The 21726-nt window shown below is 55.3% G+C and overlaps 3 protein-coding genes across 3 annotated transcripts; 2 read left to right on the top strand and 1 right to left on the bottom strand.

Moving 5' to 3' along the window:
* The first annotated feature begins 2735 nt into the window (after positions 1-2735).
* Positions 2736-4740, top strand: MYCTH_2297683 (uncharacterized protein). The gene is made up of 3 exons (XM_003659943.1): positions 2736-3310; positions 3372-3457; positions 3511-4740. Exons 1-3 carry the CDS (start codon positions 2895-2897, stop codon positions 4440-4442), a joined length of 1434 nt encoding a protein of 477 aa, XP_003659991.1. The 5' UTR covers positions 2736-2894; the 3' UTR covers positions 4443-4740.
* Positions 4741-6260: 1520 nt separating this feature from the next.
* On the top strand, positions 6261-6612 carry MYCTH_2123653 (uncharacterized protein; the record flags this gene model as incomplete). The annotated part of the gene is made up of 2 exons (XM_003659942.1): positions 6261-6412; positions 6561-6612. The coding sequence occupies 2 exons, from the start codon at positions 6261-6263 to the stop codon at positions 6610-6612; spliced, it is 204 nt and encodes a 67-aa protein (XP_003659990.1).
* Positions 6613-7228: 616 nt separating this feature from the next.
* On the bottom strand, positions 7229-13757 carry MYCTH_106463 (uncharacterized protein; the record flags this gene model as incomplete). The annotated part of the gene is made up of 6 exons (XM_003659941.1): positions 13555-13757; positions 13121-13258; positions 10190-10454; positions 9006-10028; positions 7480-8217; positions 7229-7371 (listed from the first exon to the last, which is right to left on the bottom strand). Exons 2-6 carry the CDS (start codon positions 13190-13192, stop codon positions 7229-7231), a joined length of 2241 nt encoding a protein of 746 aa, XP_003659989.1. The 5' UTR covers positions 13193-13258; positions 13555-13757.
* Between the last annotated feature and the right edge of the window lie 7969 nt (positions 13758-21726).

Genomic DNA, 21726 nt, shown 5'->3' with positions numbered 1-21726 from the left:
CGTTCCGCCAATCTAACCTAGTGGGGTCCCCCAGAAACCTTGTGCCAGACCCCAGCATTGGGTTTTACAAGTACTATTTACGGATGACATACAGGCTGCTAGTCGCAGGTCGTTTGACAGATGCCGACCGATCCGGTCAGGGTGAGTACTCTGTCTCTTCGACACACTCAACTCCGCTTCTCGTAGGAATGAAGGGTTGGAAATGTTGGGTGGATCGGTTTTAATAGAGGGTCACGCTGTTTCAGGAGAGCGAAAAGTTCTCGAGCTACTGCGTACTTTAGTCGGAGACTGAAAGGGGGTAGGGAAAGGAATTGGGAGGAGCACCATGTCTCGAATCGCGCAGGGGCCCCTTCGGCTTGCCCCCGGCGCTTACAATACGGAGTATAGCTGGATAGCCACTGGCTATCAGCTGTCGATTTTCCGCAAATGCCAACAAAACCAATTCGTGGCCCAGCGGCAAATCACAGGTCTAATGTCCATATGGAATGCGATTCAATGAACACGATTCGTTTCGACGCAAACCGGAGCGATGGGCACGGGGATGCCAGCTTTCGCGAAACCAGCCGGTTGAGTTTTACTTTGAACGACCATATCAAATTTGCACAGTCCGCTGTCCGAACCGTACCGCCCACGAGCAGCCTTGACCTCCCGAGTCCTGCTTGTTGCTCGGCAGCAAAGTGCCGACCTGGGGCCGCCAGCGTCTCGACAGAAACAAAAATACGGATAGGAGGCTTGGCAAGCCCTATAAGAGTTGGCCATTTCGGTAACGTTACGGTAGGATTGTCTTCCTCCAGCTTGAGCTTTTTGGCGCAGGAGGCCTGGAGTGTAACTAGTGGAACTCCTCATTTCTGTGGGAACTTTGTCTCGCCTACCTTACTCCGTAGTTTAGGTTCTTAAACTTCACCCCCCCCTCGCAGGGATGGGAAGGAGCGGCAGGGTCACCATGACAGCGTCCCATCCAGGAAACATGTCGAGCAAATTGTTGCACAGGACAGGGATACAGCCGGCCCGGGGATAAACAACCCACGGCAGCTGAGAATTGATTCCCATCAAATGCGATCCTGATGACAAAAATGACCCCGGTCTATCTTGCCAACGTTAATTGCGCGTAGCGTACCTTCCGAAGGTGCTATAAAGGTATTTTTTTTTTATGCGGATCCTCGAGATGGGCCGAATCGCCACAAGCCTGCCCGACCCAAAGACTGTTATGTCAGGCGTGCCCCAGCACTCTGTAGAACAGCGAAGGTAAGTCGAGTTGACCGGGAGGCTGACGGCTGGCACAACTCGGCCCGGGTCTTGGTCCGACGATCGACCGGCTGCCGCGAGGGCTGCGGCAAGGAAATTGGCTGACAAGCGCTGCACATGACGGCGAGAGCAAAGACTCTGTCCTGATACAACGGACGGGCACCGGCGCCAATGCTCAGACAGCGACAGCGAAAATCCTAACCTGTTGTGAACTACCGCAGTGTTCTCGTCGTTTCGGAGGTTTGCCGATATCCGATATCCGTTGACAGGCAATCGCCGTGCGGCTCTCTGACATGTTGAGGGAAAAGGGCATCTGGTCAACGCGGGGCTGAAAAGCGCCTGGTGGCCCATGTGGGGAAGTGCACTACACTAGTCCCATAGCGGGTTCCAGGCAGCGCGGAGCTCATGCTCGCTCGCTTGCGCTTCATCCCGAAACTTAAGCTGCCCGATCGTCATGGCCAGGGCGATCCAATTGGTTGAACTTGGGACGAGCAGGGCTAGCCTTGAACATATGGCACACGAGCCGCCTCAACTGCTACTCCAGCATCCAAGCTTCAAGGCAAACCGTTGCTACCGAGAGACAGTGCACCCTCTGTCTTTCCCTCTGCAGCGTCGTGTCTGACTGTACTGTGTAGTACGGCCGCGAAGTGCCAGACCTAAAAACCTCATCAAGCGGTCGTTTTGGCCACTCACACCTGTGGGGTTCGGTAAGCGGTGCAAACAGACGGCAGCGCGCTTTCCGAGTCCCTCGACGCCTTGCATTGTTGCTCAGTCTTACCTGCACTGCGTAGTAGTAGTACTTACCAGTCGGTAGGGCAAGCTCTTCTTAACCCCCTCGTGTGTAATCCGTAATCCGTACATTCCTCAGGTAGTGGACCTGCCCCGTGTTCCTTCCGGGTCCGAAAGTCCTGGAGCCCCAGGAACCCCAATGCCCCTGCCGTCCCAACTTCGATATCAAAAAATTCTGAATTGGGATCTCGGCAATGCAGGGTCACTTTCTTGCTCGTGGAGGTTGTAACCCATCCATCCTCGGTCCATCGTGTCTGTGTGACGGCTCTGAGAACTTTCCTCCTCCAGAAAGCACTCCGTCTGCATCGCCCCCCTGCACCACGTTTTGGAATCATGGGGCAAGCATACAACCTTGTCTCTATTGCCAAGCCTGCGACGACCAGGAACCTTCAAACAGCCCCAGCAGAGTGGCAGGAGGCCCGGATGTGCTCGAAACCGCTTGGCTTGCAGGGCCTTTGAGAAACGCTGGCTTGGCATTGTCGTCGGATCGTCGTCGCAGCAATTCCCCCCTGCTCTTCTCCGGGGCGGCTCGTCTCATATAACATTCAGTGCGCCGCCCGGGGATCGTACGACCGCTTCTTTCTTCGACCATGTCCCGTTCACATTCTCTGCGGTGCTAGCTGCTCTTATCGCTCTTCTTTTTTCCTTCCCATCCTTCCATTCGTTCCTTTCTTTGGGTGCGGATTGTTGTACTTGTACATACATATCCGATTTGGTCGACACCAGTTGTCGCGCACCACTCCTTTTTACTTTGCTTCTGACGGTCTGGAACCATCTTCTCTCTCAAACCAACTCTCGAATCCTGCGGAGCCTTAGGCGCTCTCCGAATCCCCTTCGACCGGCCTCCACAAACGCCCAGCATGTTGATGAACGCAGCCCTGGCGGCCCTGTTGGGCCTGGCGATGGTTACTGATGCGGCGACCTTGCACCAGTACAGGTCCCCCAGCGCCCTTGCGCGGCGGCAGAACAACCAATTTCGCGGCGGTTTTGGCAACGGCTTTGGCGGCAATTTCGGCGGCAACAACCGCCAGAACAATGGCCAGAACAACGGCCAGAACAACGGCCAGAACAACGGCCAGAACAACGGCCAGAACAATGGCCAGAACAATGGCCAGAACAACGGCGGCAACAACAACAACGGTAGCAACAACAACAACGGCAACAACAACAATGGTGCCACTGCCACTTGCCTGGCAGCCAACGCACTTCAAACCGGCTCGCAGTCTACCGGCCAGAACGGCGGGAATGTCGAGCCGGGCCAGGTGGAATCGGCTACGTAGGTCCCAATCCTTCACTGAACTGACTACTACAGCCTAGGCTAACCCACTCCTCCACAGCGACGATGCCAACTTCATCAACTTCTGTGCCGGCCAGACCCTGACCAATGGCCAGCAGAACCGCGCTGGTTCTTGCAACGGTATCCGTACGTACATGCCACGCTACGAACGACCGGCTCTGTTGCTAACCCTACCCCAGCAATGGGCAAGATTCCGGCCGCAAATAAGATGGTCTCGACGGTGATTCTTAACCCCAAGAATGGCGACGACCTCCCTGAGCTCCAGACTTTCAACATTCAGGTCAAGATCGCCAACATGGCTCTCGGTTCCTTCACCAACGCCCAGACCACTTATTATTCGGCTCCGCAGGACCTGAATGGACAGGGCTTGGTCATCGGCCATACTCACGTCACGGTCCAGGATACTGGCAACACCTTGAACCCCACCCAACCTCTCGATGCCTCCCAGTTTGCCTTCTTCAAGGGCATCAACGATGACGGGGATGGTCAGGGCACTTTGTCTGCCGAGGTGACGGGCGGCCTTCCAGCGGGCTGTTACCGTGTCTGCACCATGGCCGGCGCCTCCAATCATCAACCTGTTCTGATGCCTGTTGCTCAACGTGGCTCGCAAGAGGACTGCCGCTACTTCAGCGTGGGCGGTGCCTGCGGAAATGGTGGTAACAACAACGGCGGCAACAACAACAACAACGGCGGAAACAACGGCGGCAACAACAACAATGCCGGCAACAACAACAACAATGCCGGCAACAACAACAACAATGCCGGCAACAACAACAACGCCGGCAACAACAACGCCGGCAACAACGGCGGCAACAACAACAACGGCGGTAACCGCGGCCAGGGTCGGAACAACAATGGTCGGAACGTGGCTGCTGGCGGGAGCGCCATTGCCGGTATCGAGGCTCCAGCGATTGAGAACACCAACGATCCTCAGCGCCCATTCAGTGTCAACGGCAACACATTTGCCACGAGGGATGCCGCCGTTCAACGGGCTTGTGCCATTCAGAACAACGCCTGCGCCGACGCTGTCAACGGAGGGAAAGCGCCGGGTGTGACCGTTGCACAGTGCAATGAACAAGAAGCCGCATGCCGTGCTGCCGGGGGCGCCTAAGCCTGTCCAAGTCGCCTAGTGCCATACCGACCTTTACGGCGCCACTCTGTGACTTGGGAGCCGATCGACCATCTCCCCTGTCATGTCCGGGTACGGGAAGTGCCAGTCCTTGAACCAGAAGGCTGGGTGTACTTGGCCCCCCCTCCCCTCCCCGGGGGGTTCCGAAGTTGCCTTCGGGGCCATAGGGCTGGCGCGTGTGGGCTGTAACTGTGAGGAATGGTGTACCACGGAACCTTTTAATTTCTACGGCGGACGGAAGGTGACGCTCCAGTACTCAATTTGTGGTTAGAGGTGTTGGGTCGTCTACTTGGAAGCCTGCAGGAATATTCCCCTTTCAGAGAAGGTTTGAGAGACGTTTTTCTATTTATTTTTTTCCTTTTTCCTCTCGATATGTGGGCGATGTGTATGACGTGTTCTTTATATGAGGCTGCGCATCGTGCCATCGCGAATGTAATACGTGAATGTGGACGTGGTAACTTAGCAGGGAGTAGCTAGAGGGGACAATATCATTCCGGTCTGTGACCGGGATTGTGAAATATGTCAAATTGTCTGAACACGGGCTGGTTGGTTAAGGTTAGGGGGAAGGGGTTTCATCTCAAGTAGTGACTCGACAGCCTGTGCCATCTGACTCGAATGAAAACCTGACTCGGGGAAGGCGTTTGCTGGAAGCAGAGGTATACCAACATTTCTGTGGGTGTTTCGGCATTTGTCGCTCCTCGGGAGTGACATGGCCCGAGCAAGGGGTGTGAGGGAACCTGGGGTTCGGGCATTTTGTGAACCGGTCGGAAGGGGGTGTGGTGAAACGAGGGCAGGTCTGAGCGTCTCGATTGCTCACTGCGACCTGGTGGAGGAACGGGAATGGGGGGGCAAAAGGCAGGTAACAGGGGAGGGCTCGGAGAGGGAATCTTCCGTGCAAATATATGCGCCATGGGGAGCGGGCGCGAGCCAAAGTGTGCTGTCCCATCATGGTACATACCTGTAGAATACTACAGTATAGTGTGTTGTTAGTTGGATGGGGTGGGGTACTCGGGGTGGCGGAATACCTTATATGTGCAGAATTATCTAGGTTGATCGGGGGCTCCGTCTGAACGACCCTGGACGAGAAGGGAAATGCCTCGGTCAGTTCGACCGCGTGGTAAGAGTAGTCTCAAAAAGGAATCATTGTCCTGGCCGTTCAATGGGCTTAGGCCGTTGATGGTGAGTGATGCCGGGGCAATATCCTCGTCGTGAACCTGAGCAGTTAATTACGGTTCCGGGGACACCTGAGGAATGAGCAAAGAAGTTGAGAGGTCACATGTGGCCCCCAGGTGAGCACCTCAGTGGGAAAGGGAGAAAAGGCGGACTCGATCCAAGTTCCATTCCCGCCTTTGTCTCCTGCCAGTTTACACATTCGATATAATTATGGTTCTGGACCTGAGATCAGCATCGTGTCGAGGAGGTCATCCTTTGCAGTTCCGTCTTGATCCATCACGCAAGGACAGAGTAGCGAGGGGAGGAAACGGTCATTGAGAGCTGCGGTATCGCGAGATGGCGAGCGACGCCACGGTAGAGTTAAATAATTGTTGTCTCCTTCCTTCTTTCCATCCCATACATCGAGGTTTTTTTCACCAGCGTACTCTTGTTCTACTTGCGGACAATATAGAATTGAACCTTCCGCCCTGAGCCACGTCGCTGTTCTTTCCCTTCGGACCTCCGAACGAACGCCCGGCACCGCCAGTGAGCGTAGTCTGCTCGCGCCTTCCGCACAATCTGAGCTCAACGGGCTTCCCCCAATCCTTTTTCGTTCTCGCATCCCATGTCCGATCATATCCTTGCCCCATGGCCTCGCCGTTCCAATTTCGGAAGCAGTCCACACTCAACTGCTTCCCGATGCACGCCCATCGACCAGATGGGAGGCGGAAGGGAACCATCGAGATGCCTTTTTGCGGAGTGTGGATGTTTGACGAGATGGGTAGGGCAGTTGAGCATTGGTATGTTTCCAACGTTGATGTTTTCGGCTTGTGCTGTTCAAATTGTCACTGCTGACCCCTTCCCCTCCTCTAATGCCGTTCGCTACTTTCCCCCTCCTTAGATTTCGCTGGCTTGGTCAGACGGAGCTAACACTGTTACGTTGGGCAGGGAGAACGTTGCAGACCCAGAGGCGCTGAGTAGATGGCTCAGGGGCGAGTGAATGAACGGATGGGTTGTCAAGCAGAAACGAGCAGCATATAGTATATGTTCGTCCAGTGGTCCGTAAAAGTTCCCAACTTTTGTTATTTATACAATGGATCTCGAGGCACACACAGCCGCCGCCTCGAACCGACCGACTAACTAGTAAAACACACTTTGTTGCCTTGTGAAGTTATAAATGATCGGCAGTGATGCCATGGCCTGCAGAGCAAGCTCTTTTTCTACGCAGCAATGAGGTGAAACCACTGGGCACCGTCAGCTTTCCCAGAACCAGACTCAGATAACAAACCATAAACGGCATCCCCCTTTCCTCTTTACTCAGGCCGCCCACCGCCGCCGTTGACGTAGTCTTGCAACAACATGACCTACGCCAGCCGTCGGCAAAGAAGGCTGAATAAGACCTTGAAAGGTGGCACCTCCTCGCCAACGAAAGACGACGACGACCTCTCCGCCCTCCTTCCCTCCCTAAAATCAAACATCATGAGTCGTTTTTTTCTTTCGTTCTCCTTTCGTGCGTCGTACTCTTCCTGTTCTTCCATCTTTCGTCCTTCATACTCAGTCTCCCCCCCTCCCCCCCAACGAGTGAGAGTAGTCGGTGCATTCGTTTGGTTGGTCAATCAGTCATCCGCTTCCCTCTCGGCACGCATTCTGTCGTTGAACTTCCGCTTGCCGACGCGGGTCTCGTAGTGCGGCGCAGCCGTCTTGACGTCCTGCATGATGCTCTCCATGGCACTACGCGTCTTGTTGCGGTAGCAGTCCACTGCGTGCGAGTCACGTCAGTTTAAGACCAATAACCAACAAGAAAAAAAACCAGAGCCGGAAGCCGAGTGAGATGAAAAAAAGGAAAAAAAAAAAAAAAAAAACTCACAAGCTCGCTGCAAAAACACCGTCCTTCCGGCAAACACTCTGCTCTGCAGCCACGCCATGCGATAGCCCAGGTCGTTGAGGCGAACCTCCTTGCCCCGGAAGACCTTGCGCATCCTCGGGATAGCCACCTCGCCTTCCTGGCCCTCGGCCAGCGGCACCTTGACCATGACTCTCCCGCGCTTCGACGACGCGCCGGGGCGCCGTCCGGACCGGCGACCACCACCGCCTTCCGTCTCGGTAGTCCCGTCATCCTCGCCGTCGCTCGCGTCGTCGGTGAAGAACTTGCTGCCCGTGGCGCTGGGCGGGGGGCTCTGCATCTCGCGCGGGAAGTAGCTGCGCGGGTAGACGCTACTGCTCTTGCGGAAGCTGTCCGGGATCTCGCGCGTGTCGACGCCGTCGAGCGTGACGCGCACGCGCAGCCGGCTCTGCCGGTCGCTGTCCTCTACCAGGATGAACTTGCGCTTCTTGGCCTCGGGGATGTCCGGGAAGAGATCCTCGGGCATGTCCGGGTCCCCGCGGGAGTGGCTCGTCCGGCGGGCGGCGGCGAGGGGCGCGTGGTTGCCGTCACCCAGGGCGTCGTGGATGGACGGCATCGAGGATCCCTGCGGCGGCGCTCCGCTGTAGGAACCGTAGCCGGAGAAAACATGGGCTGGGCGTTCCTCTGTGCCGGATTGGGTAGGTGGCTGGTGATGGTGATGGTGGTGGTGATGATGCTGGTCCCCTGAGTAGTCCCCTTCGCCTAAAGAGAAAGTCTTCGCGTCAGCCCATCGGCGCTCTCTACCTCTTCCGGGGGTGGTTGGGGGTTGTGAGGGGGTTTGGTTATGGTTATATGGTTCAGGGGGATAATCATTGCAAGGCCCTCAAGTCAACGCGCGTCGGTCATGTTAAGTGTGATACTCTCGAAGCAAGACAGCGCAGCAAAATCAAAATCGACGCGGCAAAGGATGCAAGGAGCCGAGCATCTCGGGGTGCCATCATCTCGCTCAGGCTCCCCTGTCAAAGACACTCGGACATGATGTGGGTGCTGAGGATGAAGGTGCCGGTTGATATGTGTGATGAGCGATGCTGTTGAATGTCGCTGCAAAGCAGGGAGATGCAGTGCAACCAACCGAGTTCTGCCAGCAGCCAGCCAGACGACTAGACGACGACGACCGAGAACCTGCAAAACAGACTAACAGCAAACGCGACTAAGTGTAATGTACAGTTCTTTCTTGTTTGTACCAGGTTCCTGTTGTCGGCCCAGGTAAACATCAATGCTCGAAAACAATCGAGTGGTCGCGCGATCCGGTATATAATAACAGCAGATGTGCAACGGGGGAGGCCGCGAGCGAGTATTTTTCCCAAGAATTCCAGACACAACCAAACCAAAACACGATAGGACAAAAAATATGTGAGAGAGAGAGAGAGAGAGATAGGAAAGAAGGAGAAGAAAGAAGAGCAGGCGCATGTAAGACAGCTTGGCTCGAAGAGGTATCACACTTAATCACAACAAAACGCGCGCGCTTTAGGCCATCTGGTGAAACATACCGACTTCGTCTCCTCCCTGAGCGCTTCCGTCCTGCTGACCGCCGTGGTGGTGATGCATCTGGGGGGCCATGTTGTTCATGACCGGCTTAGCCATGGCCGGATTGCTGCCCGGGGCCATGGCCGTCGGCGTTAGAGCCGTTGAGCCGGGAGCAGCGGGCGCGGGCAACTGAGCAGTATGAGGGGTGGTCGAGCCCGCCTTCTGGTTGCGGTAGTTCATCTTGGCCATACGCCGGACGCGACGGCTCCTCAGCCGAGGGTCCTGGTTGCTGTTCCGCCAGCTGTCCACGGCGCGCTGAATGAGGCCCCTCTTGCCCCGGAGGGGCGGGTTCAGCTGCGCGAGCGCCCAACCGACCGTGTTGCACTCTGTCTCGTACTGCAACCGGTTACCGCGGTACTGTTCCTTGGGGCAGCACGCGCGCGGGTAGACGCAGTTCTCCGACTTGAATTCGGGCGTCAACTCGTCTTGGTTCACCGACTCAACATCGCAACGGATGGTGTACTCCATCTTGACACGATCCCTCGAATACTCGAAGGCGATCCATTGGACACCGTTAGTGTCCTGCCTGACAACCAGCGGCGTGGTTGCCGGGATCGGGCCCGGGGCCGCGTTCGGGTTCACGCCGGAAGAGGTGGTGGGCGTAGACAGAGAGGCGCCGTTTTGGGGGCTCGTTGACGGCGTGTTGTTCATGGCCACTGGGGCTGATGTCCCCGATATCCGGTGGCTGAGCGCGTGCGTCTCCATCTTATCCGGGCGCGGGCTGACCGTCATCCCTGACTGCGCGTGCTGCGTGGGATGCTGGCTGATGGGGTGCTGGGGAGGGGTGTGTGACATCATCATGCCGGCCTGGGATCCCATCGGCTGATGAGGCTGTTGCGCATGCGAGGCATAGGGCGACTGCGCGGCCTGGGCCGGCATGGACGAGTACTGCTGCTGGGGAGCCGGATAGTACATGGGTTGATGTTGTAGTTGAGATGGAGGCTGGCCGTACATGCCTCGCTGCTGGTCGTGACCCGAGGGCGATGCTACCGATGCGGGCGAGTTTGACTGGGGTGTATGGTATGAAATTGGAGGATAGGGTCTCGGCATAGTGGCAGCCATCATGTCGCCGGTGTCTGTGGACGGCTGGGGTCAGCGAGGCCGGGGTCAAAAACTTGGGCAACAGAGCCGAACACAGCAGACTCACCTGCGGACGTGTATCCGCTCGTCCCACCCGGTGTGCTGTAGGGGCTTGGATGCGCGTAGTACGAGGGCAGGCCGTGGTCCTGGGTGTTGCTCCCCTGGTTTTGTTGCGGGTATGCGTACGCGCCCGAATGTTGTGGTTGCTGTTGCTGGTGGTGCTGCTGCTGCTGCGCGGTGGGCTGGGGGTGATGCTGCTGATGAACCACGCTCGAGGGCCGCGAGTGCTGCAGATGCGGGGGGACAGGACCCTGCTGTTGGTGGGTGTGGTGCTGCATAGAGGAGACAACCATTAGTCCTCACGCTACAGGGTTCGTCTTGAGGCGAAAACCATGTGTGTGTATGGAGTGTGTGCGTGTGTGTTTTGGAGTGCCGGGGACGCGTCTGGGAATGTTGTGGCTTTTTTTTTTCCTTCGCGGAACGCAAGGGCGCGTGCAAGGACTGGGGCGCCGGGAAGTAAGGTCGGTCCCCTGAAAAAGACGAGGGACCCACGGGCGAGGTGGGCTAGCCTCGGGGATACGGTGGGTGGGATTTTGTAGGACAAGGCTTCTGTCCACGCGGTCTCCCAGCCGACAGCAAGGAGCAAGGGAAAGCCAATGCTACCCACAGGGTGGAGCAACGAAGGGCTCGGAATCCTCTCCCGAGCTTTCGAGATTCCCACTCGGGAGAGCCCTTCGGGCTGCTCGGCGTCAACGTGGTAAGTGTCCTGGCAATTGTTCTCGCTGCCAGCAGCAACTTGACCCCGGACAGCGCATGGGAAAGAAAATGAACGGGGCCGCTAGTGCAAACTAACCGAAGATGCAGTCCCGCGGCGAGGAATGCGGGAGCGACAGGATTGACAGGATTAGTCCTGACCCCAACAAGACGGTTCAGGGGAAAGCTATTGTGGGGATAGCGAGTTTATGGAGGTATGGCCAGGGTTCTGCAGCAACGGGGAATAACCACGAGACTTGTCGAATATGCTTGCAAAAGAGCCGGGCAGGGGGGTGGAAAGAGAAGACTGACAATGCCTGACAGGCCGAGTACAGCGGAAGATGATATACCCAGCAGGGGGGGTGGGAAGGGGGGGGAGGGAGGCGTATTTTGTGGTGGGCTTAACTTTTTTTTTCACTGCGCTGCCCAGATTGAACCAGTGATAACACCGCGCAAGCAGAGCCCGAGCCCCGCAACGCAATGAAAAATGTTCGAGAGGTGTGGGTTGATGCGCCAAGGATGACGGGGGGCCGGGGCTGGGCAACCGTCCTGGAGGAAGTTGGCAAGGGGGGGAAGAAAGGCGAGCAGGGGGGCGACTGCAACTTTGATGAGGTGGCCAATGGCAAGGTCCAGAGCAGAGGCAGGTAGCACAACTATTGCCCAACGAGGAATAGCCAACCGGGGCTAGCCACTGAACGGGCAAGACCTCTGATGGGAATTCCTGGCTGTTCCGACCCTGTCATCTGCCACTCATCTTCCTGTCGATTCCCCATTTCCTTTCGCGGGCAGGGACAAGGGGCGGTGAGAAGAGCGGGTCCCGCACACCATTCCATGCGCCAGAATCCCTGCGATGGGCTGGACTTCCCCGACGACGACCAGTTCCCAAGTCCCGCGGCGCCCTTGCTCCGGTGCACACACCCGCATCATTCTTGACTGGATCGCTTGAAACAGCTGGCTGGTCTTGAGGACACGCGAACGTGAGAAGTCTGGACTTCCGCTGGGAATTGGGAGTCTGCCAGTCAAGCATGCATGCCTCTCTGCTTGCATCGCCCGTTGTCCACTTGGAGCAGCGTTTGCAGCAGCTGCGGAGAAGATGAGACGGCCACGGAAAAGTTGTGTTTCTGCCAAAACTTTCTGGCTCTGTGGGTCCTTTGGTCGGAACGCTCTGGACTGGTGTCCAGGAGCTGCTAGCGACCCCACATCACGCGCCTTAGGGGTACGAAGCTGTCCCACAATGCGCTGATATCGCCTCCCAATTCCCCACCCGCTAGTGAGGAACTGACTCTAGCCAAGGCTCTCTCGTATGCCGAGCATCATTCCGCTCGGGACAGCGCACATCAGGCATGGCAAGACCGTCGCACGAGTGTCGTCAGCGCGCCCACAGCCGACGAGACTGAATTCAGTGCAAAAGACGTGCTTGTGCGGACAGGCGCGTTGGCCAGGGAGCCGATCGCTGAATCGTGTACGCAGTTCTTAAATGGTTTATAACCATTGATGGGCGGTGGGGGACAAGCGCGTGGGGTGGGGATACCAAGACCAGCCAGGGCCCCAAATGCTTCGCCGTTGGGTCTGCCGGCATGCCCGCGCGGCCATGCTTGGGGGGGGGCGCCGCTGATGGCGTAACCGCGAGGGACCAGAACAGCGAGTGCAGCTGCTGCGCGCGGGCGATGCGTTCTGCAGCCATCCGCTGCCGCTGCCGCCAGCCTAGCTTTCTGGCGGTCCCCAGTCCCTTTCAACACTTGTCGAATTGCGGAATGGATGCAACTCAAGGGGCAGCAACATGCGAGCATGGGGGTTGCCCGCCGCGCTGCCAAAGTTGACAGGGTGGAAGCGCGTTGTGCATCCCGGCAGTGCCCCATGTCGCATGATACCGGAGCCCTGTCTGCTGGTGAAACAGCTCGCCCCCCTTGTAATTCCCAGCAGCATCCCCTCCCCGGCCAGCCAAGGATGCGGCAGCGGCATGCAGTTTTCTGGAACGAATTGCGTAGCTCTGCCGGGGTTGCTGAACAAGGGAAATTGAGAACGTGGGTGCATGGGTTATTCAACACCAAGATATCTCGTCGCAGCCGCCACGCATCCTCGAGATGAACTTACCCCGAGGAAGCGGCCACCCCCAATATAGGGCGAGTTGGGTAGAGTTCCGCGGCACTGCCGCATTGACAGATGACAGCGGAGTGACGGATGTTGTCGATGACTTGGGTGGAGGGTCGCAATGCAAGTAGAGAAAACGAAATTGTCACCTCACCGAGTCATGACCGGGCTCTTCCTTGAATTGGCGGGGCGCCTGCCGGTGTTGGGCCATTGTCATCAATCCCATTCTATGGTAGAATGACGGCGACAGGATGCGCTGATTGTTGGTGTACAGTACAGGTACCGCTTGCTTCTGTTTCGGTTGCTCCAAGTCAGTAACCATCGACCAAGGCCGGGTGCGGAAAGGCAATGAATGAGTTAACGTTTGGCCGCTTTGGTGTTTGTTTGGTGGAACTGCGACCCGTGGAACCGAAGCGCGGCTTCGATGATCCTCTCGAAGGTCGCTGTCGCGAGCGGCCGGAAAACCAGGTTTCCGCCAGCAACCGTGCGTCCCGCCACAACAGGTGTCTCGTGATGTGAGACCGGCCGGTGCCTTGCGGCGCGCCCTGCTGTCCGAGCCACAAGGCACGAGCAATCGGGACAACTTACGAGTAAGTCGTCTGACCAAAGTAAGGGCAGACGAACCAGGCGCTGTTTGATGTTGTGTAGGGACGCGGAAGGGCGCCTTTCTTCGATGATTATGAAGCGGTTGCTGAAATCAACCGTTCCAGCTTTCTGGCGGATGAACGCGTGAGTTGGGAGGGGGTTGTGGTTTGTGTTCGGAGAGCTTACCCAAGACACGCAAGGGTTTGTCTGGGGCAATACCGAGAAAACGAAAGGTCAGCTTGGAAGAACAAGAGAAATTTAAAAAGACAAGGCAGCGATTTCAAAATGAACTTGCGACGGGGAAAGAACCGCTAGGGTTGCATGTTGAAATTTGCAGCCCATCTCATGCGATACCAGAACGGGGACTAGGGTGGAACACTGCCGAGATTGAAACGGGAGTGATTGCGCTGTGACACTCGAGAACCCTGGTCCGCTTTCCGAAGCGGTTACCGCAGAGCGGAGCACGCTGATTCGCTCGCGTGAGGCGCCGCAACAGGGGATTGGCGAATAACCTGGTGCCAGCGCGGAAGACGTCGCACATCGTGTAGTCCGTACGTACATACACCACGGTGAATGCAGAATTCCTCTTGTTGGGGTCCAACATAGACTCGACAAAAAGCGTCGAGCATACTGTGTAAGTAACTGACTGGGGGGGCCCAACGTCGCGTGGCGCCGAACTGGGCGAGATCGAGGCCAAAGCCCGAGGAGAAGGGCTTCTTGAGGCCTACCTACGGGATGGCGACGGCCGGGTTTCCGGTCGAGAAAAGCCACGTGCAGAAGAGAAGAGGATGGTATTTTGGTGGTCAATAATAAGTGGAAACTTCGCGCATGCCTTAAGTTTGTTCTTCCTCGCAGTGGTGCCTCTGCTCACGATTTAGTAGTGGATTTAGCTTGACAAGCTGCATGTAGGGAGAAGCAGTGCAGACTTCGTGGCAGCAGAGGAACTGTGCAGCATGCAGGGAAATGCGGTTCGTTGCTGGTGCAGGAAAAGGCGGTGGAAAGACGATTAAGCGGGCAGTCGTTGCCCGAGTTGTCAGCAGGTCATAAAACGCGCAGGTTGTCGGTGAGCAGCGCAAGTAAATGGCGGTCATACGGAGTAGTAGTGCGCGGGAGAAGTTCCTGATGTAAAGGCAAGAAAGAAACCAAATGCAGGGCAACTTGCCTCAGACACCGGCCTTGCCGGGGAAGGATGAGGACTCGCATTACTATCTAACAGCCAGGGCCGCGCTAGGAGAAATCAGGTAGGCATTTGACATTTATGAACAATACAAGAACTTCAGAAAGAAGAACCAAAACGTATCTGGGCAGTGGTAATGTTTGTTGTCTCTGAGATACTTGTCCTTTTCCTTCAGCTGAACAGACAGAATTGGTGGTTATGTCAACCTTCGGCGCCGTGCCCGATTCGACGGACCGCCTGCTTGGGAGCTTGTGCTGACGGAGTTCAGCAAGGGTGTCGGGACAAGCCGCGGGAGGAAACCCCCCACCCCCACTCCGGCCCAATAAAACGTAACGCTAACAAATAAGGTGGTTATGCGGCGGTCAGGGGCCAGGGCATGCAGTGTCTCGAACTGAGCGGCGAGTGTACTCTACACAAGGAAATGTACACATAGTGCAGTCGACTTGTTCAGGCCGCCTATGATATAACTATACTCAAGACGTTTTGTGTGTGAGAGAGAGAGAGAGAGAGAGAAAGAGGGGGTGGGCAGAATGGCCCATGCAGCACAGCAACAGACGTCTCAAGATCCTACTTCGGCGCCGTCGACTCTCGTCTCGATACGCAAGACAGGGATCCGGATCCCGTCAAGCGGGAGTTGGACCCAGGTCAGGGGTCTCGGAAAGTTAACCAAGGCCTTGGGGCGCGCAACGGTCAAGGTTCACGACACAACAAAGAAGCCCAGGAAGTGTGGACTACGCAGATACCACGGACATCCTGCCTGTAGTTACGGGCTGGCCATGGGCAGTGTTACAAGACGACAAGTAGCGGATATATTCTGCATTCGATTACACGGGCGTCACCTCCTTCGCCATGCTGCTTAGCTCATAGCGCAGTATAATGCTACAAAGTACTGTATATCATCCGTCCACCACCTGCACAGCAGGCAGTTTCGGGCCTTGCTGATTGGCGAGTCTACGTTGCGACTGGGACAGTAGCATTTGGAGGGATCGTAACGGAGGTGTTTCGCATTCATGATACCGGTGAAGATTATCGACGAGATCGAGATTTCATGCGGTACGGAGGTATAGTATGTGCGCTCCTAGGGCCGCGCTCCGAATACCCTCTTAAATTAAAGCTGATTTCGACGCGTCGGCTGCTGGGCAAGGGTCTGTGTGGGGTGGCTTGAGACACGTTCTTTCGGCACGCCGACACGTGAGTTGATGCGGAAGGGTTTCTGTGGTGTCGACAAGCCTCGGGAACAAGTGCGTCCCAAAACCTCGGGGCTTGAGGCTCCAGCAAGGAAGCCGTCGAAGGGTTGGGCTTCCCTGAGAGTTTTATTTCTTATCGACAGCGGGCTCGAACGAATGGTTTTTCATACAAATGATTGATTCCGACAAGACTATTTAAAAAAAAAAACCTGTCGATAAGCATTCCCTTTTCTTTCCCACTTGTGGGCAATTGCGCGCATTCGTTGCGATCGAGATTGCGAGCACGAAAACGGAATTACGACCTGATACACCAAGCTTACGACTCGCCACGAGGTTCGAGTCGCCGGGGCCGACCGCCCCACGGGTTTGTGGGGGAGGGCTCGCCAGCTCGCCAAGGAGATTATCCGCTACTGCGCACGTCTTGTCCACGTCAGGCAAATCTCGCCAGTGGTACTCCGTAGCGGCACGCTTTGTCTTCAATCCACCAATCACCCCTCTGCCACTTCTACACCGAGGTTTTTTCTGTCAGGCTACGAGAACGTTCGTGCCGGGGATATTTCCAAATCCTTCACCGCTAATAGCCAGTCAGAAATTGACCGAGGGCCACCACCAATATTCCATTGGGCTCTCGTCAGAATGACACAATCTGTTGGTTATGGGGGCCAAACAGACAGCTCGAGAGTCAATTGACACTGTTTCCTACTCTGTACACTACACACACACGCTAACTAGAGCGGAGTGACCGCGCATACGGTTGCAACGCTACAACTCCGCGCGGCAGATCTCGTCCTGCCTTGCTACACTACAATATCCTGCAGCACCAAACGCATCGAGCCACACCACGCAAGCGTTCGGGAACCGTTGGCAACCCTTTACGGAGTACATAGTAGTGTATACCAAAGTTGTCAATTCGAGTAGGTACGTTAATACTAGACATATACAGCTACAAGTATTGGGCGTTTTCTTTGCCGTGCAATTCGCCCCAAGGTTTTCTTTTACAGATGTACTCCGTACTATACAGTACTATCTAAACACCTACCCCATTTGTCGGGTACTTGCAGTACTGTACGTACACTGGCATACTAGGATCGCTGGCAACATTAGTTTAGTGTATGTTACCGTAGCTTGGAGTGCTACGTAATGGCGTGTACGTACTCAAGGAAATCCCGAGAAGACCAGAGAATGAAACCGGAAACCAAGAACCGCAGAGTGTGTCTCGCTCGCGCCCGTTGTCCTTTCTTGAACCTGAGTGATTTGACGGCACCATGAGAAGCACGACGGCGGAAGCAATTTCGGGGAACTTTGCTTGAGCAATCACGGGGCGCGTGGACTCGAGACGCTCCAGCTATCAGCCAATGAGGCGATTTAAGGCGGCGGCCTCGCACCCCCACTCAGGCAAGCATTGATCAATCGGAAGCGGAGCAGCTCCTCACGTGCAGCATGCAGCAGGGGCGGCGCGAAGGCTCGCCTATTTGTTCTCGTCACACCGGGTTCAACACGCTTCGACCGGGACGGAAGCTCTACTGTATACTAGCAAAAAAATGGGAAACTTACAGCGCGTTTCGAATGAGCGTGATGAAGGGAATGCACTACGAAAAAAGGACCTTCCACAAGCACTTTGCGCTATAACTGCAAGTGCGTAGCCGCTCTTCACCCGGCGATCAATAGTTATACGAAACGCTGCCGTGTTGCGGATTAGGTCAGCTTCCGGAAGTCTCTCCCGCTCGCACATTTGGTCTTGAGTCTTCTACTGTGCGTGTTTCTTGGTCCACCAATGTCCGTTCGTACTGTAATCCGTACATGTGCATACCTTCATAACCCGTCGGTCAGTACATAATGGGGCTTTTGACGTCGTACACACAGACAATTGATAAGTACATACATCCTTCGCATCTCCAGACCTATGCTGCCAGTTCTTCTTTTGCCTCGCAACCAGTGTCCCACACTACGCTAGTGTCGAACAGGAGACCAAGTGCCACGCAAGTGCGTTATAACCATGTTGACAACGCAGGAAATAAACACGCAGAAGTGGTGGCCATGGTTCGCCCGAAGGCTAGAAGCGGTATGGCTTGTGAGGCGGTCGGAAGCGACAGGAGTGACAGGAACATCCTTACTGTAAACCGCAACCAAGCGGGAACTCATCCGCTTGGCACTCCGACGGAAGGGGGTACCGTGGTACTACTATGTAAGGTACTGTACGGAGTACATACACTACCCAATCCGTCTAGCACACGATGGATTACTCGGGACCTTGCCTTCGGTCAGTAATTGCAGTTCGGATTACACATGCAGTACACAACACCAAGTATCCGTACAAGCGGTACATACAAAAGAAAGGATAGAAGATACGGTAAACACCACACTGCTCTAGGAAAGCAGCTTACACTGAAGTATACTCTCGTACATCGCCAAAGGCTACTGTTCTGACCCGGACGCTGGGGATGGACTCCAGAGTGCTTGTAATCAGGAATGACTATTCCTGCTATTACGCGCACAGTATGCCGGCAAATTCGGTGAGTAAAGGGAATATCGGAGATCACCGAAGAACGGTTGGATTTATCAGCAAAGACAGCAACCAATACCTCGCACTCCATGCGATGACCAGTAGGTTACCTCAGGTGCTTATTAGCTCACTACCTACACTGATACGAATCCTCGCGCAGTCGCAGTCCGTACTCCGGACTTCAGGCTCAAAGAAAAAGGAGGACCCGACGCTTCCCGTTTCATTTCACCGCTGTGGGTCCGCGTATCATCATTGATTCAAACAGCAACTGTCAGTGCGCGCGCATCGGGTTCAGAGCCGTGGCAGGCAACCACAGGCTCGGGCTAATCATGTCGGATCCCTCTGCGCTTTACTGCGGTCCTACCGAGAGTTCAGAAACAGCAAAAAACGGCGAGGATTTCCCGGATAAAAACACTAATTATAGCTTAGCTGTACCGACCTGACACAAGTTACAATTCGCGGGGCACGAGCTCTTTTGGCAAAAAGGTTGCTTTGAGGTCCCTCAGGCCCTGGCTTACGCCGATCAGTAAGAATCAAATTTCGAGGTTTTTGAGGGGGTAGTTACACTTGTTCCTGCCTCCCTTGGCAAAGATAAGTGGTGAAAGTCTATGCCACTTGCCCGCATACACTTTTTTTTTGTTTGTTATTCCTGTAAAGTTACCTTACCTTGTGCAGTTCTTAGGATGGGCAAACTCCGCACTAAAGTACGGAAGGATTATTATTACGAACACGAAAATAAATAAATACATAAACATCATACCAAGTAAGCGGAGGTTAGTGTTATGTCTAATATACTACGCTGCGGAGCACACCACTATAACTTACGGAATACATACGCTGCGCTACACTACACTACACACTACACTACACTACCTTGCACTGTTCCCAGCCTTACGGTTAACGTTCGACCGGGGCGTTGGGGAGGCCTGGTCGCTGCCGGCTGCTATGCCAGGGTGGGAGGCATGGGCCTTGGAGTCGCACAATAAAAGAAGATTCCCCTGCCGCCCCGTTGCATCGTGCCGTTCGCCAGCCACCCTTGCCGAGATTTTGGGGGGGAGGGAGGGAAGGGGGCAGAAGAAGCTTGGGGGTGCGGGTTTCGATGACAGGCACAGGGGTGCGTTTGGATGCGACCGAACCTGCAGAGGCGCGCGACGCCAAAAATAAGCAATACCACCCCGCCAAGATATCTCGTCGGGCAACGTCGAGGTCGAGGGCCGACAACACCGTGCAACGACAAAGACGCTCCGGAGAGCCGGCCTCGACACACCAATGTATCCTCGCCTTCCTGTCGATGTATTCCACTCACCGGCAGTCGTCCTGCGTGGGACAGACGAAGAGCGTGGCGATCTGGGGTTTAACCGGGCAGTGAAGATCTGCAGATCGTATCATTCAGTTTGACAAACAGCCGTGGAACGGAGGCAACTGCTACACTTGGACGAAAGAGAGACACCACACTCCGTCTACTTGCATGAATTACTACAATTCATCGACCGGCAGTGACTGTTAGCTAGGACTAGTAGTAGTAACGAACAATTACATATAGGTGCAACTAGATCTGGGAAGCTACGACGGCGACAGGAAGAAAAAAGAACGAGTTCCGCCGTCGGCAGCAGCTACCCGAGCAGCCCCCCCCCGGCCAGCAAACACGATGTCGAGACAGCGCCCCCCAAATTGATCAAACCATGAGGTAGGAAAAAGAACAACAAGAAGTTCAGAAACAACTCCATTCCCGACGAAAAAGCGGTCACGCGGCCGTGTGCGACTGCTCCTTTCTCGCCGGATCGACGAACCGAGACACACGGCTTGGGAAGCTTCTCCTTGCAAGAGCCACGAGCATGAACGCAGCAGAAACCACTCCCCCTCCTACGACAAACGCGGCCGAATCACGACAGCACACAAGCACGCTCGACTTCGCCCATTGCGCGATCCCATTTTGTGTGAAACGCGCAGCCCGGGCATCGCCTCGTAAAAAGAGCTCCTTCCCTCCCGCTTCCAGAGGTCAGAAACAACCTTTACTCGTGTCTTAGACGATCTGAACGGGCCTTGTATTTTCTTTTTCCGTTGGTTTTTCTTTCCTTTCTGTTCTTCCCCCCGCTCAATTGTCTCGGCTGAGAAACTTCGTCGCTCTTTCCTGCCGCCGTCGGTAATCACCGAGAGAGACTCGGCGATTGCCGGGCGTTGGAGGGGGCCTGGCGACGGCTTGGGTGACAGGCCAGGCACGAATACTCTACAGTACATACACTACACTACTTCCCTCCTTGGTGTACGCACGCCAAGGATGAAAAAAAAAAAAAAAAAAAAAAAAAAAGAGAGAGAGAGAGAGAGAGAGAGAAAGAAAATAAAAAGAATAGCCCGAAAGAGCCCAAGCCGGTTGCGTCCGGTCTGGTTTTTCGGACGGCCGAGAATCGCTTCGGTTCCGTTATCAAGACGAGAGCGAAGAGCAAAGTGGGCGCGCTATCATCAATCGTTAATAATGTTCGCATCGCATGGTCTGGGACATGGCGTCTTCACCGGAATGGTTTGCGGTGGCCTCGCGTGCTTGGTAAGCATCTCGTTTCTGCTTATTAGGGAGACTCGGGAGTCGAGTTGCCCCTTTGCTTACGGGGCGGAGCGTGCCGACCTATATTCGGGACTTTAGTATTCCGGCACAAGGCAACAATCAGGTAGTTGGTGGCATTGGGCCTCGCGAAATTTGCTCGCCTTAGATCACAAGCAATAATACCGTGGGACGTTGAGCAATTGGGATTGGGATCGGGGCCCCCGATCGGTCTTGCCCCATGATAACTCTCGAAACTTGTCGCGTCGTTCCGGGTCCCCTCGGTCCTTTTTGATGCAAGAATGGTCCCGAGCCTGTTCTTATTCGGTGTCTTCCAACGAGGGGCAAAGAGCGAATCGATGATAGGAAGAAGAAAATGACTCGAGAGGATTCTCTCTTGCTCGTCTGAGTTGGCGCCTTTCGTCCAGTCCAGGTCAGGGAAGCTTTGTGGCCCCCAAGCTTCTCTGAACTCGCTCAGTTCACACGAGGCAGCAACTAGCTCACAAAGAACCCAGCCTCCTCCTTCTCATCTCGTCTCCTCATTCGCAACAAGCGCTGTGCGCCACCGCAGAACGGCGCCTCCCCCAAACATCCCGCTCCGGATATACTCGGTAGTGTAAAGGATTCGGGAGCGGAGCATCTGCGTGCCTCAGAGGATGTGATCACCTGATACACCTGATATACACCCTGTCCTGTACAACATAATCCTCCGGATTGAGAGTCGCGGCTGTTGGAGAATTTCATAAGAGAAACTGAATAAGAGAAGAGAACG

This window comes from Thermothelomyces thermophilus, chromosome 1 (genome assembly GCF_000226095.1).
Source record: "Thermothelomyces thermophilus ATCC 42464 chromosome 1, complete sequence".
NCBI classification, from domain to species: domain Eukaryota; kingdom Fungi; phylum Ascomycota; class Sordariomycetes; order Sordariales; family Chaetomiaceae; genus Thermothelomyces; species Thermothelomyces thermophilus.
Note: the sequence above shows the minus strand (reverse complement) of the source record. Positions and strands in the feature narration are given on the sequence as shown.

What these genes read in the sequence shown, in the direction of transcription:
- MYCTH_2297683 (XM_003659943.1), top strand. Translation starts at nt 2,895, where the DNA reads ATGTTGATGAACGCAGCCCTGGCGGCCCTGTTGGGCCTGGCGATGGTT. An exon ending in GGCCAGGTGGAATCGGCTAC is followed by an intron (nt 3,311 to 3,371) that starts GTAGGTCCCAAT and finishes ACTCCTCCACAG; the next exon opens with CGACGATGCCAACTTCATCA. An exon ending in TGGTTCTTGCAACGGTATCC is followed by an intron (nt 3,458 to 3,510) that starts GTACGTACATGC and finishes ACCCTACCCCAG; the next exon opens with CAATGGGCAAGATTCCGGCC.